Consider the following 25,087-nt stretch of genomic DNA (forward strand, 5'->3'; position numbering starts at 1 on the left):
TTAAAATAATTCTTTAAGAAACATTTAAAAATACTTTTTTCCCCTATGACAGCAAACTCGTGGTATAGAATGCAATCTAAAAATATAGGCAGCCCCTCAAGCAAGTAGGCATGTCATATACTAAAAGTAAAGGTCAATTCCACACTTCAAATAGATGTAAGCTGTGACCTGCAGTGATTAAGAGTGAATCCTATGTACAGGGGGTCTTCTTAAAAAAAAAAAAAATTAAGGTCACAATATATAAGAGACAACACCGTGCGATTTTATTAAGACATCTAGAACTGCCTGAAAGTAAAGCACTATATTATATCCTGACTGTCTAGGCCAGACTGAGGAAGTGACTACACTCTGTTACCATGGTATCCCACTCCTATAATCTTTTACAAAAACATGGTATTTTGAAATCATATGGGAAGTCTCCAAACAGCTGTGAAAATCAACTACTTAACTGATAATTGGAGATTGTCTTTAGCTCCATTCAGTGCAAAGACTGTTCTGCATAAAGTAAATGTGTTTTCATGATTTCAAATCAGTTGTAAAGCAGGAAGCACATAACAATGTGGAAGAACTATTATTCACAGTGAACTGTGACAAGGTTAAAAGAGAAATTTCCAGTATCCCAAAGTCAGTGTTGTATTTCTATGGTTTAAAAATACACTCCTGGAAATGGAAAAAAGAACACATTGACACCGGTGTGTCAGACCCACCATACTTGCTCCGGACACTGCGAGAGGGCTGTACAAGCAATGATCACACGCACGGCACAGCGGACACACCAGGAACCGCGGTGTTGGCCGTCGAATGGCGCTAGCTGCGCAGCATTTGTGCACCGCCGCCGTCAGTGTCAGCCAGTTTGCCGTGGCATACGGAGCTCCATCGCAGTCTTTAACACTGGTAGCATGCCGCGACAGCGTGGACGTGAACCGTATGTGCAGTTGACGGACTTTGAGCGAGGGCGTATAGTGGGCATGCGGGAGGCCGGGTGGACGTACCGCCGAATTGCTCAACACGTGGGGCGTGAGGTCTCCACAGTACATCGATGTTGTCGCCAGTGGTCGGCGGAAGGTGCACATGCCCGTCGACCTGGGACCGGACCGCAGCGACGCACGGATGCACGCCAAGACCGTAGGATCCTACGCAGTGCCGTAGGGGACCGCACCGCCACTTCCCAGCCAATTAGGGACACTGTTGCTCCTGGGGTATCGGCGAGGACCATTCGCAACCGTCTCCGTGAAGCTGGGCTACGGCCCCGCACACCGTTAGGCCGTCTTCCGCTCACGCCCCAACATCGTGCAGCCCACCTCCAGTGGTGTCGCGACAGGCGTGAATGGAGGGACGAATGGAGACGTGTCGTCTTCAGCGATGAGAGTCGCTTCTGCCTTGGTGCCAATGATGGTCGTATGCGTGTTTGGCGCCGTGCAGGTGAGCGCCACAATCAGGACTGCATACGACCGAGGCACACAGGGCCAACACCCGGCATCATGGTGTGGGGAGCGATCTCCTACACTGGCCGTACACCACTGGTGATCGTCGCGGGGACACTGAATAGTGCACGGTACATCCAAACCGTCATCGAACCCATCGTTCTACCATTCCTAGACCGGCAAGGGAACTTGCTGTTCCAACAGGACAATGCACGTCCGCATGTATCCCGTGCCACCCAACGTGCTCTAGAAGGTGTAAGTCAACTACCCTGGCCAGCAAGATCTCCGGATCTGTCCCCCATTGAGCATGTTTGGGACTGGATGAAGCGTCGTCTCACGAGGTCTGCACGTCCAGCACGAACACTGGTCCAACTGAGGCGCCAGGTGGAAATGGCATGGCAAGCCGTTCCACAGGACTACATCCAGCATCTCTACGATCGTCTCCATGGGAGAATAGCAGCCTGCATTGCTGCGAAAGGTGAATATACACTGTACTAGTGCCGACATTGTGCATGCTCTGTTGCCTGTGTCTATGTGCCTGTGGTTCTGTCAGTGTGATCATGTGATGTATCTGACCCCAGGAATGTGTCAATAAAGTTTCCCCTTCCTGGGACAATGAATTCACGGTGTTCTTATTTCAATTTCCAGGAGTGTAGAAATATGATTGCTTCTTGTGTCTGTGGGATATCCTTTGACAGCAAGTCAGTACCAACAACAATATTAGTACACGTATCACTTACTTCAACCTAGAAAACACTACATGACAAACCACTTGCAGAATGAAGCAGAGTTGTGCACTCTGCTCTTTGTGTAAAATTGGGCATTATGAAGAAGTTTGCTGGACATAGAAGGAGATACTGAGAAAGCATTTTGGTGTCTTTGCAAGAATTTTTCACATCTTAACGACAGCAAAATAAAAGTATGTCATCTGATAAGTCTGTAAATGTACAAACAATTTTAGAACCACCACCTCAATAATGATTTGTAACCCATGGAAAGTAGTCTCAAGTTTCCTTGGCTAAGTGTACATCAAATTCATTGGAATTACAAAGGCAGAAAAAAACACAAGACTAATGGAAAATCCTCTGCAGTGCTGTAAGGGACTTACTACTACTTCCTTGAAGGTTGGGGTGCTGACATTGTAAAAATGACAAAGTTTCTGCCAAAAATTTCAGAGTTGGACAACATATACAAAAGAAATGGAGTGAATATATGTTAATTTATCATTAATGGACACTTCATGTATTTACCTGACAATAAGACAATTCTGAGCGTAAGACGATACCATTTTTGAATAGGCTCCTTAAGAATTTTATGTTCTTAATGTATTCTGACTAACCTAATTTAGAAACTGTTTTAATGATATACACCAAAACATAAGCCTCGCCCTCTTCATCAATGTTGCATATTAGTTTGTACTTCGCTTAAATTTCATAATGCATGAAGTTGAAAAGGTCTTCTTTATGTTTATTCCAATAATTTATCAAGCAATCAGGAAACCTTAACTGTATTTCTCTTATACATACAAAAGAACATTTTGCTCCAATGCAAGATACACTCGCTGACTCGGTCCTTTAAAGTCGGTGTGTAGAACTGGTTTTCTATAATTTAGTCTTCATCTGACACCACCTACAAAGATTCACTTTTGTTACATCAAGCTCTCTACCTGCTGCACAACTGTCTGTGCTCATTGCTTCATAAATAATCTCTGCAGCATAAATAACAATCACTCCAAATTAGTTTTTTACTGTCTATGATACTAAGCAAAGAAGGGAAAGCTAAACGATGGAAGGAGTATAGAGAGTGTCTACATAAAGGAGATGAACATGAAAGCAGTATTATAGAAAGGGAGGAGGACGTAGGTAAACACAAGATGGGAGATATGATATTGCGACAAAAATTTGCCTGAGTGCTGAAAGACCCAAATCAAAACAAGGATCTGGGAGTATATGACATCCTGTCAGAACTATTCAGCCTCGGGAGAGCTAGCCAAGACAAAACTCTTCCATCTAGGGTGCAAGATGTATGACACAGGTGAAATACCCTCAAACTTCAAGAATAATGAAATAATTCCAATTGCAAAGAAAGCAGGTGCTGACAGACGTGAATATTACCAAACTATCACTGCAAAATACTAACATGAATCAAACGCCAAATTGTAAATTGTAGATACTAACACGAATTCTTGCAGAGAAATGTAGGAACACGCGAGGCAATACTGACCCTACAAATTCGTTTAGAAGGGAAGGTAGATTAAGGAAAGGCAGAGCTTTGTTTATAGCATTTGCAGACAGAGAGAAACCTTGGCCTTGTTGATGGGATATGCTCTGAAATTGTGAAGGCAGCTATGGTAAAAAATAGGGAACAAATGACTTTTTACACCTTGCACATAAACCATATGGCAGTTATAACAACTGAGGGGCACCAAGAAGAAGAAGTGGTTGAGAAGAGAGTGAGACTATCGCTGATATTCAATCTATACACTGAGCAAGCAGTAAAAGAAACAAAAGAAAAATTTGGAGAAAGAATTAAAATTCAGAGAGAAAAAATAAAAACTTTTGAGGTCTGCCAGTGACATTATAATTCTGCCTGAGACAGCAAAGGACTTGAAAGAGCATATGAATGAAATGGACAGTGTCCTGAAAGGAGGTTATAAGATGAACATCAACAAAATCAAAACAAGGGTAATGGAATGTAGCCAATCATAAATCTGGCAATGCTGAGGGAATTAGGTTACGAAACAAGACACTTAAAGTAGTAGATGAGTTTTCTTATTTGGGCAGCAAAATAACTGTTGATAGCCGAAGTAGAGAGGATATAAAGTGTAGCCTGACTACGAAGAACAAAAGTTTGTTAAAATCGATTACAGATTTAAGTGTCAGAAAGACTTTTCTGAAAGTATTTGTTTGGAGGTGGCCATATATGGAAGTGAAACACCGACAAACTTTCAGACGCGAAGAGAATAGAAGCTTTTGAAATATGTTGCTACAGAAGAATGTTGAATAGCACAATCTGACTAGAAGGGATCAGTTGGTAGGACACATTATGAGACATCAACAGATCACCAAATACCGAGGTCATCAGTCCCATGGTCTAGGATGGCAGGAATCAAGGGAAAATCAACAAAAACAGCACAGTCCAGTCAAGGGGAAGGGATAACATCCAAACAAAGAGGGAAAAGGGACGGCAGGGCAGCAGGAAGAGGAAAAAAAATGGGAGGGAGGTGGAAACAGGGAGAGCAGGAGTGTCAGCTACATGTGCTGGGGCACCAGCAACACCACTGACACATCCTGACATCCACACCACACCAATATCACAATAAAATGAGGACAACACCAAGGGAAGATAACACTAGAAAAGGGGAAACAAAACAGCACAACAGATCAGACAAAATATAGGGAAAAGGTGAGGAGAATCTGGCCCATGAAAGACAAGGTTAAGGTCTCCATAACCAATGCATATGCTGAGGGACTAAGAGGAAAATTCAATGACTTATACCTGGGAGTGCATACCGCTTTCGCGAAGAAAACTGAGGACAGATGTAAACATGCAAACATGCAAACTCAAAACAAGGAAGGTGGGAGGGCATATTTAGTGTGAAGGGCAAACAGGCAGGGACACTCCAGCAAAATATGGTGACTGTGAGCTTTGCTAAAGGGAGAGGGGGTGTCCACACAGTGGAGTAAAAAACTATGGGTCAATGTAGTATGGCCAATATGAAGATGCCAGAGGATGGTAGATTCCTGCCCAGAGAGGCAGAGGGAAAGACGCCCTATGTGTGAGCCTATTTGACAGCACGAGGGTTATTAGACAGGGTGTAGCCTCCCAAGAGACAGTCCACAACTGAGCAAAACGGTATTTGATGTAAAGCCTCAAATCCCACCCTGGAGGGGTCATAGAAATAAGCAGGGGAGGAAGGGGGGGGGGGGGGGGTGGGTGGTAGTATTTGCCCCTCCAGCCAGATGATCAGCCAGTTCATTACTCAGGATACCTATGTCGCCAAGAACCCAAAGATAATCAACTGAACAAGCAGCATCACCAAGATCAGCAAAAAGGTCATGGATGGCAGAGTCCAACAGGTGGCGGGAAAAAAAACTGAGTGATAGCCTGAAGGCCACTCATTGAGTCCGTACATAACAAAACTTGGATGAGGGAGGACTGTTTAATAAAGCAGAGGGCCCGATTGATGGCCAACAATTCCACAGTAACACCCCACGCATGGCAGGCAAGAGATGATGTTCCATGCCAACAGAAGATGTGAAAGTGTATCCCACATGATCAGTGGATTTAAAGCCATTAGTGTAAAAAATAATGGCATCCTGACGCAAGAGCTTTCGGGACAAACAACAGAACACCATTGGAACAATGGGGGCTTTCAGTCCCTGGAAGATATCCATCCAAATCCGTGGCCAAAGAACTAACCTGGGGTGGGGTTTGGGAGATAATGCAGGGAAGACGACAAGGAAGGGAGATGGAAGTCAGAGCAGAGAGAAGCAAGGTGGAGTCCATGAGGTAAATGCAACTGAGGGCAGGCAATGGCGGAAGACAGCCTGAAGTCGCAAAAACAATAGAACAGGAAGGGTGGGCTGGGGAAGAGTGGATAGTGATGGCATAAGAAACCAGTAGCTGGGACTGCCGAATCAAAAGGGAAGTGATTGCAGCGGCAACCACAAAACTATTGATAAGGCTAGTGCAAAAGGCACCAGTGGATTAACGGATAGCACACTGAGTCCAAGAGGAGCAGTGTAGAAGGGGCAGTTGGTCCACAAACTTTACAACCATAGTCCATACAGGAAAGAATTAATGCCTGGGAAAGGAGGAGAAGGGCCAAACAATCCACACCCCAAAGGATGTGGGCAGGGGAGCAAAAAATGCTGAGATTACAAAAACAGCCAACCTTCAGATGATAGATATGGAGCAACCCAAACAGCTTGTTGTCAAAAAGAAGACCCAAGTACTGAGTTGGAGCACCACAGTCAAGCATTGGGCATTGATGTAGAGCTCTGATCAGGATGGACCGGTACAGTGACAGAACTGAACCACCCTTGACTTAAGGGGAGAGAACTGAAAACAGTGTGAGAGTGTCCATGTGGAGGCATGCCAGATGGCATCCTGGAGCTGTCGTTCTGCAGAGACCACCGAGTGGGAGCTAGCCCAAACACTGCAATCATCCTCATACAGAGCAGGGGTACCAACAGCCTGGGAAGGCCACAATTCCATTAACAGCGATTAGAAAAAGAAGAACACTTAATATGGAGCCCTGTGGAACACCATTCTACTGGGCCCGTGGAGAGGTGAGAACAGTACCAACTCTGAGTTTGACCAACCAGTTGGACAGGAACTGCCAGAAAAATCAGGAGGGGGCCCCAAAGACCCCACTCATGGTTTGTAAGGATGATGTGGTGGCACCAAGCTGTGTTGTAGGCCTTAGGAAAATCGAAGAAAACTTGACAATATGGCAGCACTGAGAAAAGGCCTACCAAACTAAGATTTCCAATCAAAGCAGATAATTGATCCAAGACCATCCCTCTCGAAAGCCGCACTGATAAGGAGATAAAAGGTCCCGAGATTCAAGGACCCAACTGTGCCAATGAACCACCCCACTCTACTAACTTGCAGGAGACATCTGTCTGGCTGATGGGCCAGTAAATATCAAGGGACGACGGGCCCTTGTCAGGCTTAAGGACAGGAACCACAATACTATCTCTCCACTGAGAGGGGAGAATGCCTTACAGCCAAATATGGTTAAACACCTGGAGGAGATACTGCCATTGTGTAGGACTGAGGTATTGAAGTAATTAGTTAAGGATGGTGTCAAGGCCAGGAGCTGACTCGTGGGAAGAAGAGAGGACCAGAAGAAGATCCCAGTCAGTGAAAGTTCATTGTAATATGCCACCTGACAATACGTAGAACATTAGTGGGAAGCTTCAACCCACTGTAGCTGGAGGTGGAAGGCAACTGGGTAGGAGACTGATATTGATGCCATCACAAAACGGGTCGTGACGTGTTCTGCGAGATCTGATGGAACTGTACAAAGGCCACCTGGAAGGGCAAGGCCCAGAATGGAAGATTGCCGCTGACAACCTAGGAGGATGCAGAGTGTAGCCCATACCCGTGACAAAGGGAAAGAAGAACCTAGAGAGGAGACAAAGTGTTCCCAACACACCCATATGTTCTATTTGATTAAGTAACAGGCTTTGGTGTGAAGATGTTTAAAGGTAATAAGACTAGCAGAGAACGGGTGCTGCTTAAGATGCTGCAATGTGTGATGATCACAGATAGTGGAGGCAACAGCCGACAGTGAATGGAGCCCGTCAAGTGGGGACCGACAATGTCGATTATCTTATCGGAGAGAGCAATAACGGCTTCATCAATACAACCTGACAAAAAGGAGGAAACACGACCTAGGAGGTATATAAAGGCCAATCAGCACGACGGAAGATCCAGTAGGGAAACCTGGTCATTTGGAGGTGGGAAGGGAATCAGAGAATCAATGGAAGTGGTTACTATCACATAGGTCATTGTGTGGCGACCAGTGCAAGGAAGAAAGAAGGGGAGGGAAAAAGAGGGACAAAGAGGGCAAGAAAGCAAAAAATCAATTGCAGAGAAAGTTTCATACGCAGCACTAAAATGAGTAGGGGAACCATCATTAAGAAGGCATAGGTTATGGTCCACAAGAAATTCATCAATGAGGAGCCCCCGACTAAATGAACAAGCATGCCCCACAAAAGTTGATGGGCATTAAAATCTCCAAGGAGGAGGAAGGGAGAGGGGAGTTGTTGCAGTGGAGCAGTTAAGGTACCAGATGTAGGTGGCCTGTCAAGACGACGATAGAGATTGAAAATCGTGACAGCAGAGTCCAAGTGCACCAGAATGGCAACTTCTTCCAATGTGGTAAAAGTGGGACCCAAGTACTAACAGTATCTGTATGGACCAACATGCAGACACCACCAGAAGTCCTCAAAGGGTTGACCTGGTTCTGATAAAGCATGGGACCCACTAAGAATTGGTGAATGAGCGTCAGTAAAATGAGACTCCTACAGAACGACACAAGCTGCTGAGTAAGAGGCAATGAGGCACTGCAACTCTGGGAATTGGTGGTAGTACCCATTACAGTTCCACTGAATAATTATGAAGTCAGTATCCAAATGGGAGGTGAATGGGTTGGAGCCAATCAAGTCCCGGGTCAACATCTGTCACCAACAACAAGGTGACATACATAAATAAGATGTCAGGCTCAAGTTACGAGGGGGGAGATGGCACCTCCGGAAGGCATCACTTTTGCATAGACTGAGGAGGGCAGGGCACAGAGGGACAGCAGGCTTCTGCACGATCGGGAAACAAAAAAGAGCAGGCAACCTGGGGGGACCCAGACTGTATGTCCTGCAGTCGAGTTGTGGTGGCTGTGAGACACTGTGGGGAGGGATCCTGGGAGGGAGTCCCATCACCAGTTGGCACTGAAGAAGGGGGGGGGGGGGGGGGAGGTGCCACTTCTTTGGCCAAGCAGGGTGAGTGGAACCTGGAGGGGAGGATGTGGGAATCACAGGAGAGGGGGAGAGGAGAGGGGGGTGGGACTGAGGTAAGGAAGAGGTAGGGGGGGGGGGGGGGGGGAAGTAAGTAACAGAGGCAAAAGTAGAAGTCATTGACACAGGGTGGAGTCGGTCATATTTTTGATGAGCCTCAGTGTAAGATATATGATCCAGGCACTTATACTCTTGTATCTTATTTTATTTCTTGTACACTGGGAAATCTGGTGACCGTGGAAAGTAGAACACAGGGGCTCCCCTACGGAGTTAGTGTCCATTGCCACCACACAGAGGGTATCTCATTAAGACATGTGCCCAAAATGCAAGCACCGAAAGCACCTCATGGTTGGCTGGTTGGTTTGTGGGGTTGAAGGGACCAGACTGCAAAGGTCATCAGTCCCTTTATCCACGACCATTAAACATCCACAAGGAATAGGCAATGGAGAGGACAAGGGACAACACAGAACAAGAAAGACAAAAACAAAGACCAGAAAAAAAGAAATAAAAGAACACAGAGTGTTACAATGGTTGGCTGACCATGAGAAAAAAAAAAAGGGCCAACCACCAAGAGACACAATAAAAACCCCAATCTAAAACCAGAGGCCAGACTCAACACACAAAAGAGACAATCCCTCAGATTGAGCGAAAAAAAACCCTGCTCGAATAAAACTCAAGACTAAGCCTGTCATTGCAGCAGCATCCGTTAAACGTGCAGGGATTGTATCAGGCAGCACAAACCTCTGCCTGAGTGCAGTTAAAAGCAGACAGGCCAACAACCATAAGTGGAAGCACAAGCGGCCAAAGACACTACTAGCTAGGGCATAACCACCTATGGCAAGCTAACATACGCCAAAAAGCGACAAACATCGGCAAGCCCCTGCATATCAGCAATGCTGACTGGAAATTACCAGCTGCTATTAGAGCCAACCAACAGGCAACAGCAGGGAAACAGACGAGCCCTGCCCACTGACACACAAACAATTCGCCAACATCACCCTACACTGTGCATCCGATATATATGACCTATCAGACACAAAAACGATGATAAACCTAACTGTTGCAGGTTGCTGACGCTGATCGAGAGTGCAACACTGGCACCCAGTGGCAACTGCCAAGCAACAGCACCGCACAATGTCAAGGTATCGACATGAATGATACCCACTACTAACAAAGCCTACCCTTGCATGACCTATCGCAGGCAGCGAGACATCCGCTACTGCTCTTACCACCTGACCTAACTATCGCAGAGGTTTTTTTACCTTGGTTCTTACCTTGGCACTTTTTTTTCCCCTCTGCCCTTCAAACCGCTACCCTTCATTCAACTTCGACCCAATCTATCTCCAGATGAGCATGTGTTAATGTATAACCTTAACCAGAAGTACGCAAACATCGCAGTACCCACACCCTGCGACACCTGACTTTAGTGAAATCAGCGACATAGAGGTGGGTTCTCGCAGCGCAATAAATGAGCGTGCGTCAGCCAGGTGTGGCCAATGCGTAGCTGGCAGAGAACATATGTCATAGAAGGGTAGACTGATCGACACCCCAGCTGGTGTGACTCAAGCAATGAAGAGCGTTAAGATGCCGCCAGCACATTTGTTTAAGCTGCTGAATATGAGGGAGCCAAGTCAACTGAGTATCAAAAAGCAATCCCAAAAACCGATGCGTCTCCACCACAGAAAGAGGTTCGCCGTCAAGATAAAGCTGTGGCTCAGGATGAATAGTGCGACACCGGCAGAAATGCATGACGCAAGTCTTGGCGGCCAAAAACTGGAAGCTGTATGTTACAGCCCAAGACTGCACCTTGCAGATAGTGCCCTGCAGCTGCCATTCAGCAACTACAATTCCAGTAGAGCTGTAGTACAGGCAAAAGTTATCAGCATACAAAGAAGCTGATACGGATGTTCCCACAGCTGCAGCTAGCCCATTGATAGCAACTAAAAAGTGGCAGACACTCAAGACAGAGCCTTGCGGGACCCCATTCTCATGGACTCAGGGGGAACTATGGGAGGGACCAACTTGTACGCAGAAGAAATGAAGCGACAGAAAGTTTTGAATAAAAATTGGGAGCGGGCCTGTAAGACCCCACCCATGAAGCGTAGTGAGGATGTGATGTTGCCATGTTGTATCGTACGCCTTCCGCATGTCAAAAGAGACAGCAACCAGATGCTGATGGCGGGCAAATGCCGTACGGACGTTGGACTCCTGGCATACCAGATTATCGGAGGCAGGGTGGCCCTTACGGAACCCACCCTGAGACGGAGCCAGAAGGCCCCAAGACTCAAGTAGCCAACTCAACCTCTGGCTCACCATGCGTTCAAGCAACTTACACAGAACATTGGTGAGGCTAATGGGGCAGTAGCTGTCCACCTACAGGGAGTTCTTGCCAGGTTTCGACACCAGTATGATGATGCTTTTCCGGAATTGTGATGGGAACTCATCCTCAACCCAGATACGGTTGAAAAGGTCTAGGCGGTGTTGCTGGCAGTTCACCGAGAAGTGTTTGAGCATCTGATAGTGGATGCAATCCGGCGCGGGAGCCTTTTCAGGGCAAGGGGCTACGGCACTTTGGAATTCCCACTCACTGAATGGAACATTGTACGATTCGGGGTGGTGCGTATGGAATGAAAGGCTCCGATGTTCCAACCACTCTTTCAGGGAGCGGAAGGCCAGCGGGTAATTCGTAGAAGTGGAACACTTAGCATAATACTCTGCTAAGAGTTCTGCAATCGTGTCTGATTCAGTACAGACTGCTCCATTCAGGGAAAACCAGATATGCTGATGGGGGTCTGATATCCAGCCCATCTGCAATCTCTAATCGCTTCAGCGATCTCTGGTGACCGCCGAGAGCACAGTCCTCTGCCGAACGGACCCAGAAGAATAGGGAATTGCAGATTCTGCTGCAGAAACGAGCCCAGTGGTTATCGTGTGAACCACCACATCAATGGCATCATGAGAAAGAGGCTCAATAGTGGCAATGGAGGTGAACGAGTCCCAGTCAGTCATATTCAAGGCCCACTGGGGAGGCGCCCAAAAGAATGACGCTGTGGCAGTGACAGAAAGATCAGAAAGTGGTCACTACCGCATAAGTCACCATGCACACTCCACTGGACAGATGTTAGAAGGCCAGGGCTGCAAACCGAAAGGTTGATGGCTGAGTATGTGCCATGCGCCACACTGTAATGTGTGGCGGCATCATTATTTAAGAGAGAAAGGTCGAGCTGTACCAACACTTGCTCAATGACACTGCCTCAGCCTGTTGCCACAAATCCACCCCACAAAGGATTACAGGCGTTAAAGTCGCCCAGTAACAGAAAAGGTGGCGGCAGTTGGGCTATCAGTGCAGCCGATACACGCTGTGGGACATCACCATCCAGTGGGACATACATACTGCAGATAGTAACAGCCTGTGGCGTTCTCACCCTAACAGTGACAGCCTCTAAATATGTTTGAAGAGGTACACACTCGCTGTAAAGAGAGTTAAGGACGCAGATGCAGATTCCACCAGATATCCTCGTATAAGCTACCCGATTCTTATAATAACCCCGATAGCCATGGAGGATGGGGGTTTACTGGAGATCAATGCGGAACAAAGGGTCAGGGCTGAGAAGTTGTCGGAGCTCAGCAAGGTGGTGGAAAAACTGCTGCAATTCCACTGGAGAATGACACTGTCTGCAGCCGAAAAAATCATGAAGGGACCGAGGAGTCAGATTACGCCATTGAGTCATCTACCACCACCGAAGGTGAGTCTGAATCGAGAACCATTGCGTCTGAGATAGAGGCGAGATCGAGGTCGTCGGGGATGCCAAAATCTGGAAATCGTCCTCAGACGCAGAGCTGTTAGTAACAGGTAGCACAAAGGCAGCTTGAACCTCTTCCTTCTAACCCAGCTTCTTCTCCTCCTCCTCCTCCTCCTCCTCCTCCTCCAGCCCGCTGCTCCTTAAGAGCAAATTGGGAGGGAGTCTCAGAAGGAGGGCCACAGACAGACGAAGAGCAGGAAGTTCTTCGATCTGCCACTCGTGGCTCCTCGAGCCACTGACTGGTGGCAGCTGTCGTGCTGGAGGATGCCTTAGAAGGCAGATTTCCAAGGGACCCTTTCTGCATGAGAGAAGCCGGAGGCGGCAGGCGTGCCTCTGGCTTGGGGACAGGGTCCGATATCCCCATCAATTTGGGGGGGTTGGTCTCTCAAAGGAGGTACCTCGAGAGCACCAGAAGAAGCAGTGTCCCCCATCATGGACATGGGGGAAGAGTCGGTGCGGCTCTGAGGGCCCACTGGAGGTTTAACAAATGCAGGGACAGCTGTTGCCAATGGGGCAACAAAGTCACAGTCGCAGCATATGATGTAGTCATTTGAACAGGATGAAGTCTTTCGTATTTCCTCTTTGCATTTTGATAGGTGAGCTTGTCCAGGGTTTTTATCTCCATTATTCGTCACTCCTTATGGAGAACAAGGCAGTCAGACGAGCAGGGGTAGTGGTGCTTCCCACAGCTGACACACGTGGGAGGAAGCACATACGGAGCGCCTGGGTGCAGAGGACGACTGCAATCCCTGCATGTGGTGCTGGAGGTACAGCAAGATGACATGTGTCCAAACTTCCAGCACTGGAAGCACCGCATAAGAGGGGGGACACATGGTTTCACGTCACAATGGTAAACCATCACCTTGACCTTTTCAGATAACAAGTCACCCTCAAAACCAACATGAAGGCACTGGTAGCTTCCCTGCTATCTTTGGGTCCCCTATGTATGCGCCGGACAAAGAGGACACCCCATCGCTCTAAGTTGGCACGTAGCTCCTCATCCGACTGCAAAGGGTCTCAATGGAAAATAACACCCTGGCCCATGTTAAGGCTTATCACAGGCAAGCAACGCCCGCAACTAGGCAGGGGCAGCTGTTTGGATCAAAATCGACCCGCTACGCATTTTGGACAATGCCTCCACTTTCCCAAACCTATCGACAAAAAACTGGGGCTTCATTGCCTGAAAGGTCGCTTCATCAGTCCTGCTGCTCACAGCATCAAAATCATTCCTTACTCGCTTTGAGACTGCTGGGACCGAGCGATCACCAGCTTGATTCAATTTAACCTGTTTAATTGTGGGTCATCCACCCTGATGCCACCCACTCTGACCAGGGGCTTCCCCAAGGGCACCACCCAGCCTCAGCAAGGGCCACCTGGAAGAATAGCCATTGCCGGGAATTCTGGTGCCCCAGGAAGGATGGGCACATACTCCTTGGCATATGTGGGGAAGTCTCAGCTCAGGCATCAGCAGTGCGATCCCTGTGTTGTCAGGGGGCTACCACCAAGAGGGTACATGACAACCCCACCATGACGGACTGGCTACCGCGCTGGATTTTGGGTGCCGAAATGGTCCAGAATTGTTGTGGGCACGAAGGATGGGACGGCATAGGAGACGAGAAGTAGGCAACCCATAAGACGTTGGGTGCAAAGCCCACTACACAATAAGTAGCATTCAAGAGCTTGGTGCACATTGGACAAACAAAAAACACCACATAAGGCATCCTTCCCCAATTGGCACGCACTAGCAACAGAAATTTGGAGAAGGTGGAGGTCAAATCTGAGAGGGGACCATCACAAAAACGGCGAAATGTTGGAACTCCTTTCAGTCGCCTCTTACGACAGGCAGGAATAGTGTGGTCCTATTTGAACCCCTGGACGCACAGGGGGCTCATGGTTGGCGGCATGTACAGATTCACATCAAACCGATAACACATAACCTTGGCCTTCCCTGAGAAGATATCTCCCTCCAAAGCCAGAATAAAGATGCTGGTATTGGTGTGGTTGTCCTTGCAACTTTTCTGCACACATCAAACACCTCGTCATTCCAGATTAGCATGGAGTTCATCAGTTTGAAAGATGAGGTCCCTATGAAAAATGCCTCCCAGGACCATTTCAGAGACAGGAGAGCCTGTTGCAAAGATGATCACAAGTACAAAGAGCTGCAGACTGGGTGGCAGAAGAAGCTTTGGTAAACTTGGCTTCCATATTTTCCACAAAAAATAGTGGATCTGTGGTGGTGAATGTGTCTCCGTGCGTCCTAGTATAGACCACATAGCAGGGAAAGTGTTTCGCCCCAAGCCAGCGAGCCTGGCCTCCTCTCAGGATGTTGCCAGGGAAGGAAAGGCTGCAGGGTCATACGAAGCACCATTCAGTGATCAGTTACCACTCTAGGCGATGGCCGTAGGAGAATGGCCACATTTCCTGAGTCTGATATGCTTCATGAGCAAAGCACCCACTCTGATACCACCCACTCCGATCAAGGGCTCTCTCTACGGGTGCCACCCAGCCACAGCAAGGACCGTCTGGCACGGAAGTCATTTCCGGGAGTTTTACAGTGATCCAAAATGACAAGCAACCACTTCTAGGCACACATGAGAAGAAAACATCTCAAATATCAGAAGTGTGATCCCTGTGTTGACAAACGGCTCAGCCAGATGAGTACATGACAGCCCCGCCCCCGCCATACGGACTGGATATACATGCTGGTGACCTAGCATAGCAGGGGAGGGGGGTTACGGTAGAGGAGGAGGGGGTAAAGAGGGGGAGGGGGGAGAGGGAAGAATCCACACTGTAGATGCTAGGAAGGGTGTTTTTCCCCAAATGGCTCACACTACAGACAGAACATACATTTAGCAGTGGAGGTCAAAGCCCAGAAAGGGACAAAACAACCCAAAAAAGGATGAAGGAGAAAAGGCAAGAGAAACAAAATCACAAGGAATACAGGAAACCTTGTGGATAGCCAAGTTAACAGAAGTAAAAACACAAAGAGGTGTAGGAGAGGGTGGGGAAGAAGTGAGGACAGGGTGAAAGGGCGCTGGGAAGAAAATGCAGCCTGGAAAGGAAGAATGGACTGCAACAGCTCAGGGCCCTGTGGGCGCCATGCACAAACTCGTGAAGGAACTGTGAGCCACTGTGTGTGTGTGTGTGTGTGTGTGTGTGTGTGTGTGTGTGTGTGTGTGTGGGCGCGTGCGCGCGTGTCAGGGGGATAGAGGGTGGGCTATTATCAGGAGATACAGAGGTATGCACAGGACAGAGCAGCATAAAGAAAGCTGCATTAAACCTAGCTTCAGACTGAAGAACACAAGAAACAACACTGTCAATGAGAATCAATTGTGAACTGTACACTCATACATCTACGTTTCTCAACCGAATCATGGCTGTTATTTACATCGATGATAAATTGCTATAATTTACTGTTCTTACAGCAAACTGAATAACAGAAAGATGTTATGCACTTGGCTTCTTAGTGCGGAATCAACAGAAATGTGTCCACTTCAGACTAACAGAACACTGTGCTTCATCCTTCTTTTCAAGTCTTGAAAATCAACAGTGTTGTTACACAGTAGCTGCTTTAATGCCTATTGAATCTTGTTTTTCGTTCATTATCCTTCATTTTGGATGTTCTGCAGAAATGTATGCTGTTGCTGACTATTTGTCCATTTGTAACGTCCATTCAGTTTTGACTACATTTACATTTGAGCAAAGTACAGTTTAAATGTGGTAAATGTTCATCAAAGTCCAGGTACAAGAGATGTATTCCCACAGCTGGCAGCACGATGAGATTCGCTGCCCCCTCGCCACTACCCTTCTCACATTCAGGCACTCTGGTGCCACAGCATCCCATCACCCACCGTTATGAAATCATCAAATTAAGTCTGTGTGTAACCTGAAATACCAAAGCCTCCTCTGCTAATTTAAGAGAACCCTTATATTAAGCTATTACATAACGTCAAAACACTGAGTTCATAACCAAACCTTGATTTGTGAATGTAAGAAGGGCCAATATTTTTCGAATGACAAATTTGGGAAAAAATCCATTCTTACAGTCGAGTAAATGCGGTATCAGTGTCACCAGTAACATGATACATTTAGCAGGCAAAGCAATTACGCTTTCAGTGACTCCCCCAGTGAGAGAACAGTGAGGTAAATATGAGCACGTACTTTTAAAGAGAAATCCTCCAAAACTGAAATAGTTAAAAACCATCATTAAATTTGCATTTTAACTATTTTAATATTTAGTGTTGTCAAAAATAGAGATTATATTTGCAGAAAAGATACATAAGATAAATATAAAATAAGGGAATACAACCACGCACCTACACCAGGTCGATGCGTGGAGCGCAGTAGCACACAGTAGAAAACAGCATTCGCACTAGCTCTTTCTCTAGGAGTACACCCATTCACACACACAAAACCACACAGACACCAAAATGCACATTCCTGTGGCCACATTATTCCCGGGGCCATGGGAGCATGCATTTGGGTGTCTGTGTGGTTGTGTGTGTTAATGTGTGTACTTTTGCCACAAAAAAAAGAGTTGGTTCTCAAAAGTCAGTGTGAACCCTGATTTCTGTTATTGTACCCCATGCATCAATCCATTGTAGGCGAGTGACTGCCTTTCCCTTATTTTACATACTGCCCCATCCACGAATTTCCATTACAGTTAAATGCAAAGTTATGTTTTGCTAGCTAATGCAATTTTTTAGACACATTATTCCTAAAAGTCTACTGTTTCTTCAGTCCAACATTAATTTTCGAAACAAATTTCCCTCACATGAATCTACTTCTGTTGACATTGTTCCACTGCAATAGCAATCCATACACAATGTGTACTGACTAATTTCAACAAACCATTCAACAATGGTCAAACTAATTTTATATGTCTTCTATTTTGCAGCCTTAGCCAATGAGTGGCAAGACTTTCTGACACAAAATTGAAGAATATCGTGTGACTGCATCCTTCCACAGTTTCAAATTATAAAGATAAATGTGTGTATAAATGTAAGTGCACTCTGTGTCATTTTCTTTAATTTTTTTATGCACAGAGGTGTGATTTGTTGGCTATGTTGACCTCACATCACATATAAAGGTAGAAGGATTGACCCAGTGTTTGGCTGCAGATTTTTTCCTACCATATGCAACTTCCATCACAACTAGTAACTACTGATGCATGCAAAACATGATAAGTGCATGATAAACTGTAGGTTCTCCTATAGAGGCAGAACATTAAACACAAAAGCTGTTGAGAGTGTAAGAGTGCTTTCTAAAGATAAATTGAACTATCCTAGCTCGTACAAAAGATTGTTTGCCAAAATATTCAAATCTTAATTCTTTCTCTGAAAATGACAAATAATGATCAGCTCTCTCTTGAAATAGGTAGCAAATGTAAACGGTATGAAATGAATGTAACACTGTTTTGAGCAATGAAATGAAAATTCGCAAGTAACTTGGCATCAACAAGTGAGACAGTGGTCACAAACCACAAGAAAAACTTATTTTCTTTCGTCATTCACAGCTTTCACACCCTTCACCACAAAAGAATAACTGAAATGTGAATTTAATGAGTAATCTTCAAAATATTGATTCTGATGCCTCTACATCTACCAGATGGGATTCATTGGTACAAAATACAATATGAAAATTAATAGAAGAAATGCGCCTAAAAAGTTATGCTTTTCAGTAAGCATAGCAAAACCCCTCTCCCAAAATTGCCGTTCAGAAGGATAATGTCTCACAGTAAGTTACAAGTGTCTGGTAATAGTTATTTTCCCGAACAGTTAACTGGAACACGACAACTACCGCAAGATTGCTTCCATCCATATTCTAAACTATTCGCTAACTATTGGACTGCCCATAAAACAGCTGAATTCTTCAAAGCACAGTGTAAATGTGTACCATAGCAAAATGACTAATATAATTAAAAAAGGTATGAAAACACAGACTGTCACTTTAGAATAAATTTAACTGCATAAAAAGTAAATATGAACAACATACTTTCTTTTTATAATAGAGGGAAACATTCCACGTAGGAAAAATATATCTAAAAACAAAGATGATGTGACTTACCAAATGAAAGTGCTGGCAGGTCGACAGACACACAAACAAACACAAACATACACACAAAATTCAAGCTTTCGCAACAAACTGTTGCCTCATCAGGAAAGAGGGAAGGGGAGGGAAAGACGAAAGGATGTGGGTTTTAAGGGAGAGGGTAAGGAGTCATTCCAATCCCAGGAGCGGAAAGACTTACCTTAGGGGGGAAAAAAGGACGGGTATACACTCGCACACACACACATATCCATCCACACATATACAGACACAAGCAGACTTGTGTGTATGTTTGTGTTTGTTTGTGTGTCTGTCGACCTGCCAGCACTTTCATTTGGTAAGTCACATCATCTTTGTTTTTAGATATACTTTCTTTTTAACGTGTTTTGTCCTGGACAGCATACATACTATATCTATTATCTGCTAATTTGTAACATAGGCTGCAACAAATTAATGAGATCAAACAGCATCGTAACAAAATACTTATATGCACAATCTGCAGTGCAGTTACACTAATTAAGAGAAAACACAAAAAGACAAAATTAAATGAATTAATGACTAGATATTTCCATCTCAGAAAACTCTGTGTTATACACATATTTATATATAAAACGGGGGAAGACACTTTTCTTTCCTAAGTTAATACCCCTGAAAAAGAAGGTCACAAGGTTAAACAAGAACTTTCTCATTTCTACCGTGCAGTGATATCTGCATCAGATCAAGATATTCAAATTCATGAATGACTGTCGTAAAAGTAAAATTACCATTCTTCTTCTTTATGTGCCACAAAGAATTCATTTAGTTGCTGTCTCTTGAATTCTAACTTGTATTCATTGTACTTCCTGATAGCTTCTTCATCTGTTATATTGTCATCCTGGGTTTGCAGGTATGCTTTGAATGACATCATTGGAGGCTGTGTCTCAATGGACTGCATATCACGGCTGCAAATTTTAAAAAATGCTAGGTTTGTATTTTTTGCCATATAGATAAATTAATTTTCTTAAAAATGACTAAATAACAGATTTTCAAAATCCATTAAGGAATGTATTTGTTACTAATTATACTTCTGATCAGTACCAGTTAAATATAAACAAAAAATCTTTAGTTATGATGAACACTTCATTATCATCTCCAACATGCACTACACAAAATTAGCTACTTGTCGTTAATGATGTCAGACTATCACTGTTGTCATACACTGCAGTAACATTAAAATATATGTTTTGAATATAAAATTTTGCTTTTGGAACTTATATAATCTGTACTGAATATGAACCAGAACAAGAAGACTGTCGTTCTTTCAAACTTATTCTTTTAAAAACCACCACCACCCCACACACACACACACACACACACACACACACACACACACACACACACTTGCTACACAAATGAAGGGGCAAAAAAGTTAAATAAAATTCAAGAAGTTGGAAAAGGCACTACTATCCACCTCAACATGTTTCTTCGCCTATATCAGATCATGAAGCATTGTACAATAGAAGCGAGTTAATTTTCATAACAGAATGATTACTCCACCACATTCAGCTCAATAAATTTTTAATTTCAGGCTTAATTATGTTAAAAGTGAGCTATCTCTGTGAAATGTATTCGCCACTGAAACACACAGAATGGAAATAAGGCCATGTTAACTTCAGTGTGCTACAATGCACAAATTTTCCACATGAAACTGCCTCCAAAAATCAATGCACACTCTGGAATCTCATGCTTCAGCATTTCCTGTGGCCATTTACCTGTTCCAGATGATTATCTCAATTTTATTGTTTTTGATACAATGACTAAACAGTGATTTCAAAACACATTCTGGCTTTTATTTTGTTTTATCACCCCTGTTGCTATCATTTCAAATCCATTACCTACAATTGCAACAAGGGCAACGCTAGAACATAAGTAGTACAAGTAAGCTGAGTGGGGCTGCTTGAGAAATGATTACTGTGGGTGAGCAATGAATGAGCATTCATCCCTAGAGTGCACTCCTGGGCTTCAAAATAAGTGTAACGCCCCTTGATACAACACCAAGTGCTGTCAGTAAACCAAGTTGATGAACAGAACATCATAAGAAACTGGATATATTTATGTGCTGCCTGCTGAAGAGATGAACTGCAAAGCCAAAAATGTTTTGCAACGATCCTATAGTAGTTTGAATTTTTACTGTCAGCACAAAAATAAATTATGAACCCCTCCAAAAATAAACATTTTCACTGCCTTTCCTCCTCCTCCACTGATCAGGTTTGTGTTCAGAGCTGATACTATGTACTTTGTAACCCAACCATTAATGAATTTAAACTTTCTGAAATTGGGATGGAAAATGCAATTTTTACTTCAATTAACAAATTATCAGTTGTCTAAACCATTTATCACAAGCTACATTGACGCAAAAAGTTGTAAATCCTTTGCTTCATGATGGCCCATTCTTATTTTTAAAAAGGATACTTTCTGTGAAACTATATTCCAAAGCAATAGGATTCTTTTTGGAAAATCAACATTAAACATAAGTTTATGGGACAGTGCCCCATCCAGAAACCAGTGTTTTACAAACTGGATATGCAGCAGACAGCAGCTAATGTCTATTATGAGTACAGATGGGCAGTCCGCTCCTGAACAGATTCAAAGAACCAGATCTTTCTAAAGAGTGGATGACGTATTATTTGGAAAAAATGAGTGGTAGCTCAGTGATTTCAAAATGCGTCTCTGGTGGCTTCATAATGAATGGGATGGAAATTTTGTGCTAGGCTGCTACAAAGGCACACCACGCCACATCCTTACAAAAATGTTACAAAAGCTACAAAAAAATCTGTTATAGACCTGTATATGTGTGGATCAGCATACCTTATTAGTAGCTTTCCCCATCCATGGAGATAAATAACAAAAGCTCCATTCCCCCCCCCCCCCCCAATTTATTGGCTATCAGGCAGTACCTATTCAGCCATTTCAATAGTAATGCTAATTAGGATGATATGAAAGTAAGTACAAGATAACAGCCAGTCCGTGAATGGAAAAAAATCTTCTACCCAGGTGGGAGTCGAACCTGGGTCCCAACACTTCAAAATCCACTGCGTCGACCATGCAGCTGCTGATGCAAATGATACCGAAGTTCTTCAGAATGATACATTAAGGCAGAAAACACTTCCAGCATCACGTTTCCACTCTTGATTTCAAAAGAATCTCTCTAATTTCAAAAGTTCAACAAATGTTTACATACTTAGTGTGTTGCTACTTCTTAACTTTTGACTTAGCTCTGCACACGGAATATGCTGCCAAAAACCATAAAAGCTGCAGTCTTCAGCCAATGCATGGTTGTAGTGTATCACAAAGTGATACAAGCATCACCCCCCCCCCCCCCCTCCAACAGCTCAGCACTCCCCACCACTCTCACCGATTGGACTGCAGGCCGTCTCACTAGCTCACTGCTCTCCACACCACTCTCGTAGACAAGATAGCATGTAGCAGACCACACAGCGACTTTAGGTGTCAATCTTGTTTGTACTCTTGGCACAGTGATACAGCTTGGCAACTCATTTTTCTGATTGAGTACTTCTCCATCTGAGTTCAGCTCTTTATTCTTTGTATCCTTATTTGATTTGTTTAGTCATCATTGTCTTGTCTTCTCTTGTTGTTCTTCTGTTTTCTTGTTGTGTGGGTGGTCTTTTTAGGTGTACTATTATGTCTTTCTCTATGACTGCTACATTTATAGTTGCTACTGTTGGTGTGTCAGTAGCCTTTATGAGGGCTTTAATTACTTTGGATGAATAGGATACTAAATATAACAGTATGTATAACAGATAATTATTTTAACATACAAGATATCCATGCATAATGTTGTCTCAGGAGGAATGGTCAATATCCAGAGATACAACAGGAATGATCATTCGAAGTAAAAAACTAAATCTGGACATATGCACTATTCGAAATGGTTTTTGAGATGGAACATATTTAAAGTTACTTTTGTACATTTTTCTTGAATAACACGAAATCTGTAGCCTCTAGCAAAAACTTGGTGCAGTACTAAATTTAATTACATTTAATTTCCTTTACAAAGGTCCTATTCATTTTTACTCAAGGACTTATAGGTTGCGTGAAGAGAGCAAGAAAATACTGAAAATCTTGCACTATGTACGTGCACTGAGGTGCAGATAAGAAAGTTTGAGGTAGTTTCCCCGACTTGATAGACCACGTGCCCTATACAAAATTATTTGTCTCAACTTCGACTACACTACTATGATCCATTGTAAACAATGATAGTGTACTGAAAAATAAAGAAAATAAGTAACAATGTACACTAATAATTTTCTATCTTGGAAACCATTCACATTAGTGCATCTGACCATATGAAGTTTTCTTGCTTTAAACAGTCTTTCCTGTCATATCTCTGAATAATTACCTTTCATCCAGTGACAAGCTGTATATTCATTCATTTAAACTGAATAGATTAATGCTTTTATGCTTTTAGGAGCTCTCTTACACTGGACCAGAGTTTTATATGTAATTACAGTTACTTAAAAAATCATAACATTTTTAATATGATATCTCTTAGTCTTCCCTCTGCATGTATTAGGCGTTTGCCTGTTACGCTTTCTTAGCTGAAGTTGTTGATTTCCCTCAGTCTTCCTAAATATCTTCTGCCAGCCGAATAATAATTATCATCAATTTTGGTAATCCGTTGTCTTCCACTCTCATGACGTAATCCTTCCAGTTGTTTCTGTATTCTTTAATCTGCCCATTTAGGTTTTTTACTTTTAGTTTTTTTCTGATGTCTACATTCACTCTCCTGTCAGACAGAATGACCCAGCTACTCTTCTTGGCAATCGGATCTCGAGTGCTTATATTCTGACGGGTCTGATGTTTCAGGTGCATCCTCCAAGCAAAAGCTTCAAATTCTAGGGAACAGTAGTTATTATGAGCAATAGTGGATCAATAATAAGCTTCAACATTTGTCTAGGGGACAGTAGTTGTTATGAGCAATAGTGGATCAATAATAAGCTTGACCATTTGGACGCGATGTTGTTCTGTTCAGTAAACGCTGAGCTGAAGGATTTTTCAACAGCATTGTCAGCTCAGGAAAGAATTTTTTGCGGCTACTGCCATTTACCTCCATGAAATAAATAGTAAGTCTATGTTTTGTTTACATTTCAATGAAGGTTATCACTAAAGGCAAGTTCTCGTTTAGTTCCTTGGTTGGGAAAATGGGATCAGCTGGAGCTTCTACTTTGCGTGCTGCTCCCTAGATCGCACAAGATTTTCCATAGAGCATCTGGTCTTTATGTTTTAGATTGATGTACTGGCATGTCTTAGTTATCATTTCTCTCAGACTGACTGACTCTGTTTGCTTTATGCTTATAATCAATTCTATTTTCAAGGGTACCAGGCCATTTGTAAGTCCGACGTGCAGTGTCTCCGAGATTCATGAACTATTTTATCTCTTGCATTAGCCAAGGTGCAGGTTTTCCCTTCATGTTTCCAGTCTTTGGGGGAGCATATTTAATCTGTAATATAGTTAGTTTGGTAGTAAATCCATGGAGTTGGTCTTTCATGTCCAGGAATGGTATGGAAATCATCTCCCAAATTATCTCTTGTGGCTCTGCTACAAGTTCAGGTACACTGATACACTTAAAAGTCTCTGTATGTTGTCACAGTTTCTTCCTTTCATATTTTAGAGGGAGTCAGTCATCAAATGATGATGTGATATTCCAGGTACAAATTTTACTGCTTGTGAATTTTGTGTAAAATATATGTATGGGGGCCTGACTATAAGCTGCATTATGGGTAGGTACAAGCTGACATACTGTTACATTTGATGAAGAAACTGCACACTTGAACTTCACAGTGAAGAGTCAGAATACTTATGTTAGTGGTCCTAGCATTATATGTATGCTCCTAAGTTGAATCAAATTTTGGAAGGTCAATTTTGAAACAGGCTATCCTGCCTACTTTTTGAGGTCTGTAGAAGATGCAGATTAGACAAATTTTCTTAAGGGATTTGATATTTATGAAGCTGTATTTGACTTGTTCGTCTTCATTACTATTGTACGTATGTAGCACTGTCGGTAATAAGTCAAAACTTTTGTTTGCCACTACTGCACCACCTTATCTGTTCTTTCTGTGGTGTCTTGGGACAATGGAGTCTACATTTAAGGAACTGGAGGCCATGCTTGGCTTGAGCCAGCTGTCCACAGTCGTTAAGAGGAAAGACATGAATGTCGATATTCTGAAATATATGGAGGAGTTTGTCAAAATGAGTTGAAAGTGATGGCCAACTATGTTCTACAGTAAC

The 25,087-nt window shown here is 43.8% G+C and overlaps 1 protein-coding gene across 8 annotated transcripts in view; it reads right to left on the bottom strand.

Annotated features, from left to right (window-relative positions):
- LOC124609023 (serrate RNA effector molecule homolog) overlaps nt 1–25,087 on the bottom strand; it is a 199,970-nt gene that overhangs the window by 108,687 nt on the left and 66,196 nt on the right. For all 8 annotated transcript variants that reach the window (XM_047140040.1, XM_047140038.1, XM_047140042.1 and 5 more), the window contains one exon: nt 19,563–19,739. In XM_047140040.1, the coding sequence (XP_046995996.1) occupies nt 19,563–19,739 (177 nt within the window). The remainder of the gene's footprint in view (nt 1–19,562; nt 19,740–25,087) is intronic.

Source organism: Schistocerca americana, chromosome 1 (assembly GCF_021461395.2).
Source record: "Schistocerca americana isolate TAMUIC-IGC-003095 chromosome 1, iqSchAmer2.1, whole genome shotgun sequence".
Taxonomy (NCBI): Eukaryota; Metazoa; Arthropoda; class Insecta; order Orthoptera; family Acrididae; genus Schistocerca; species Schistocerca americana.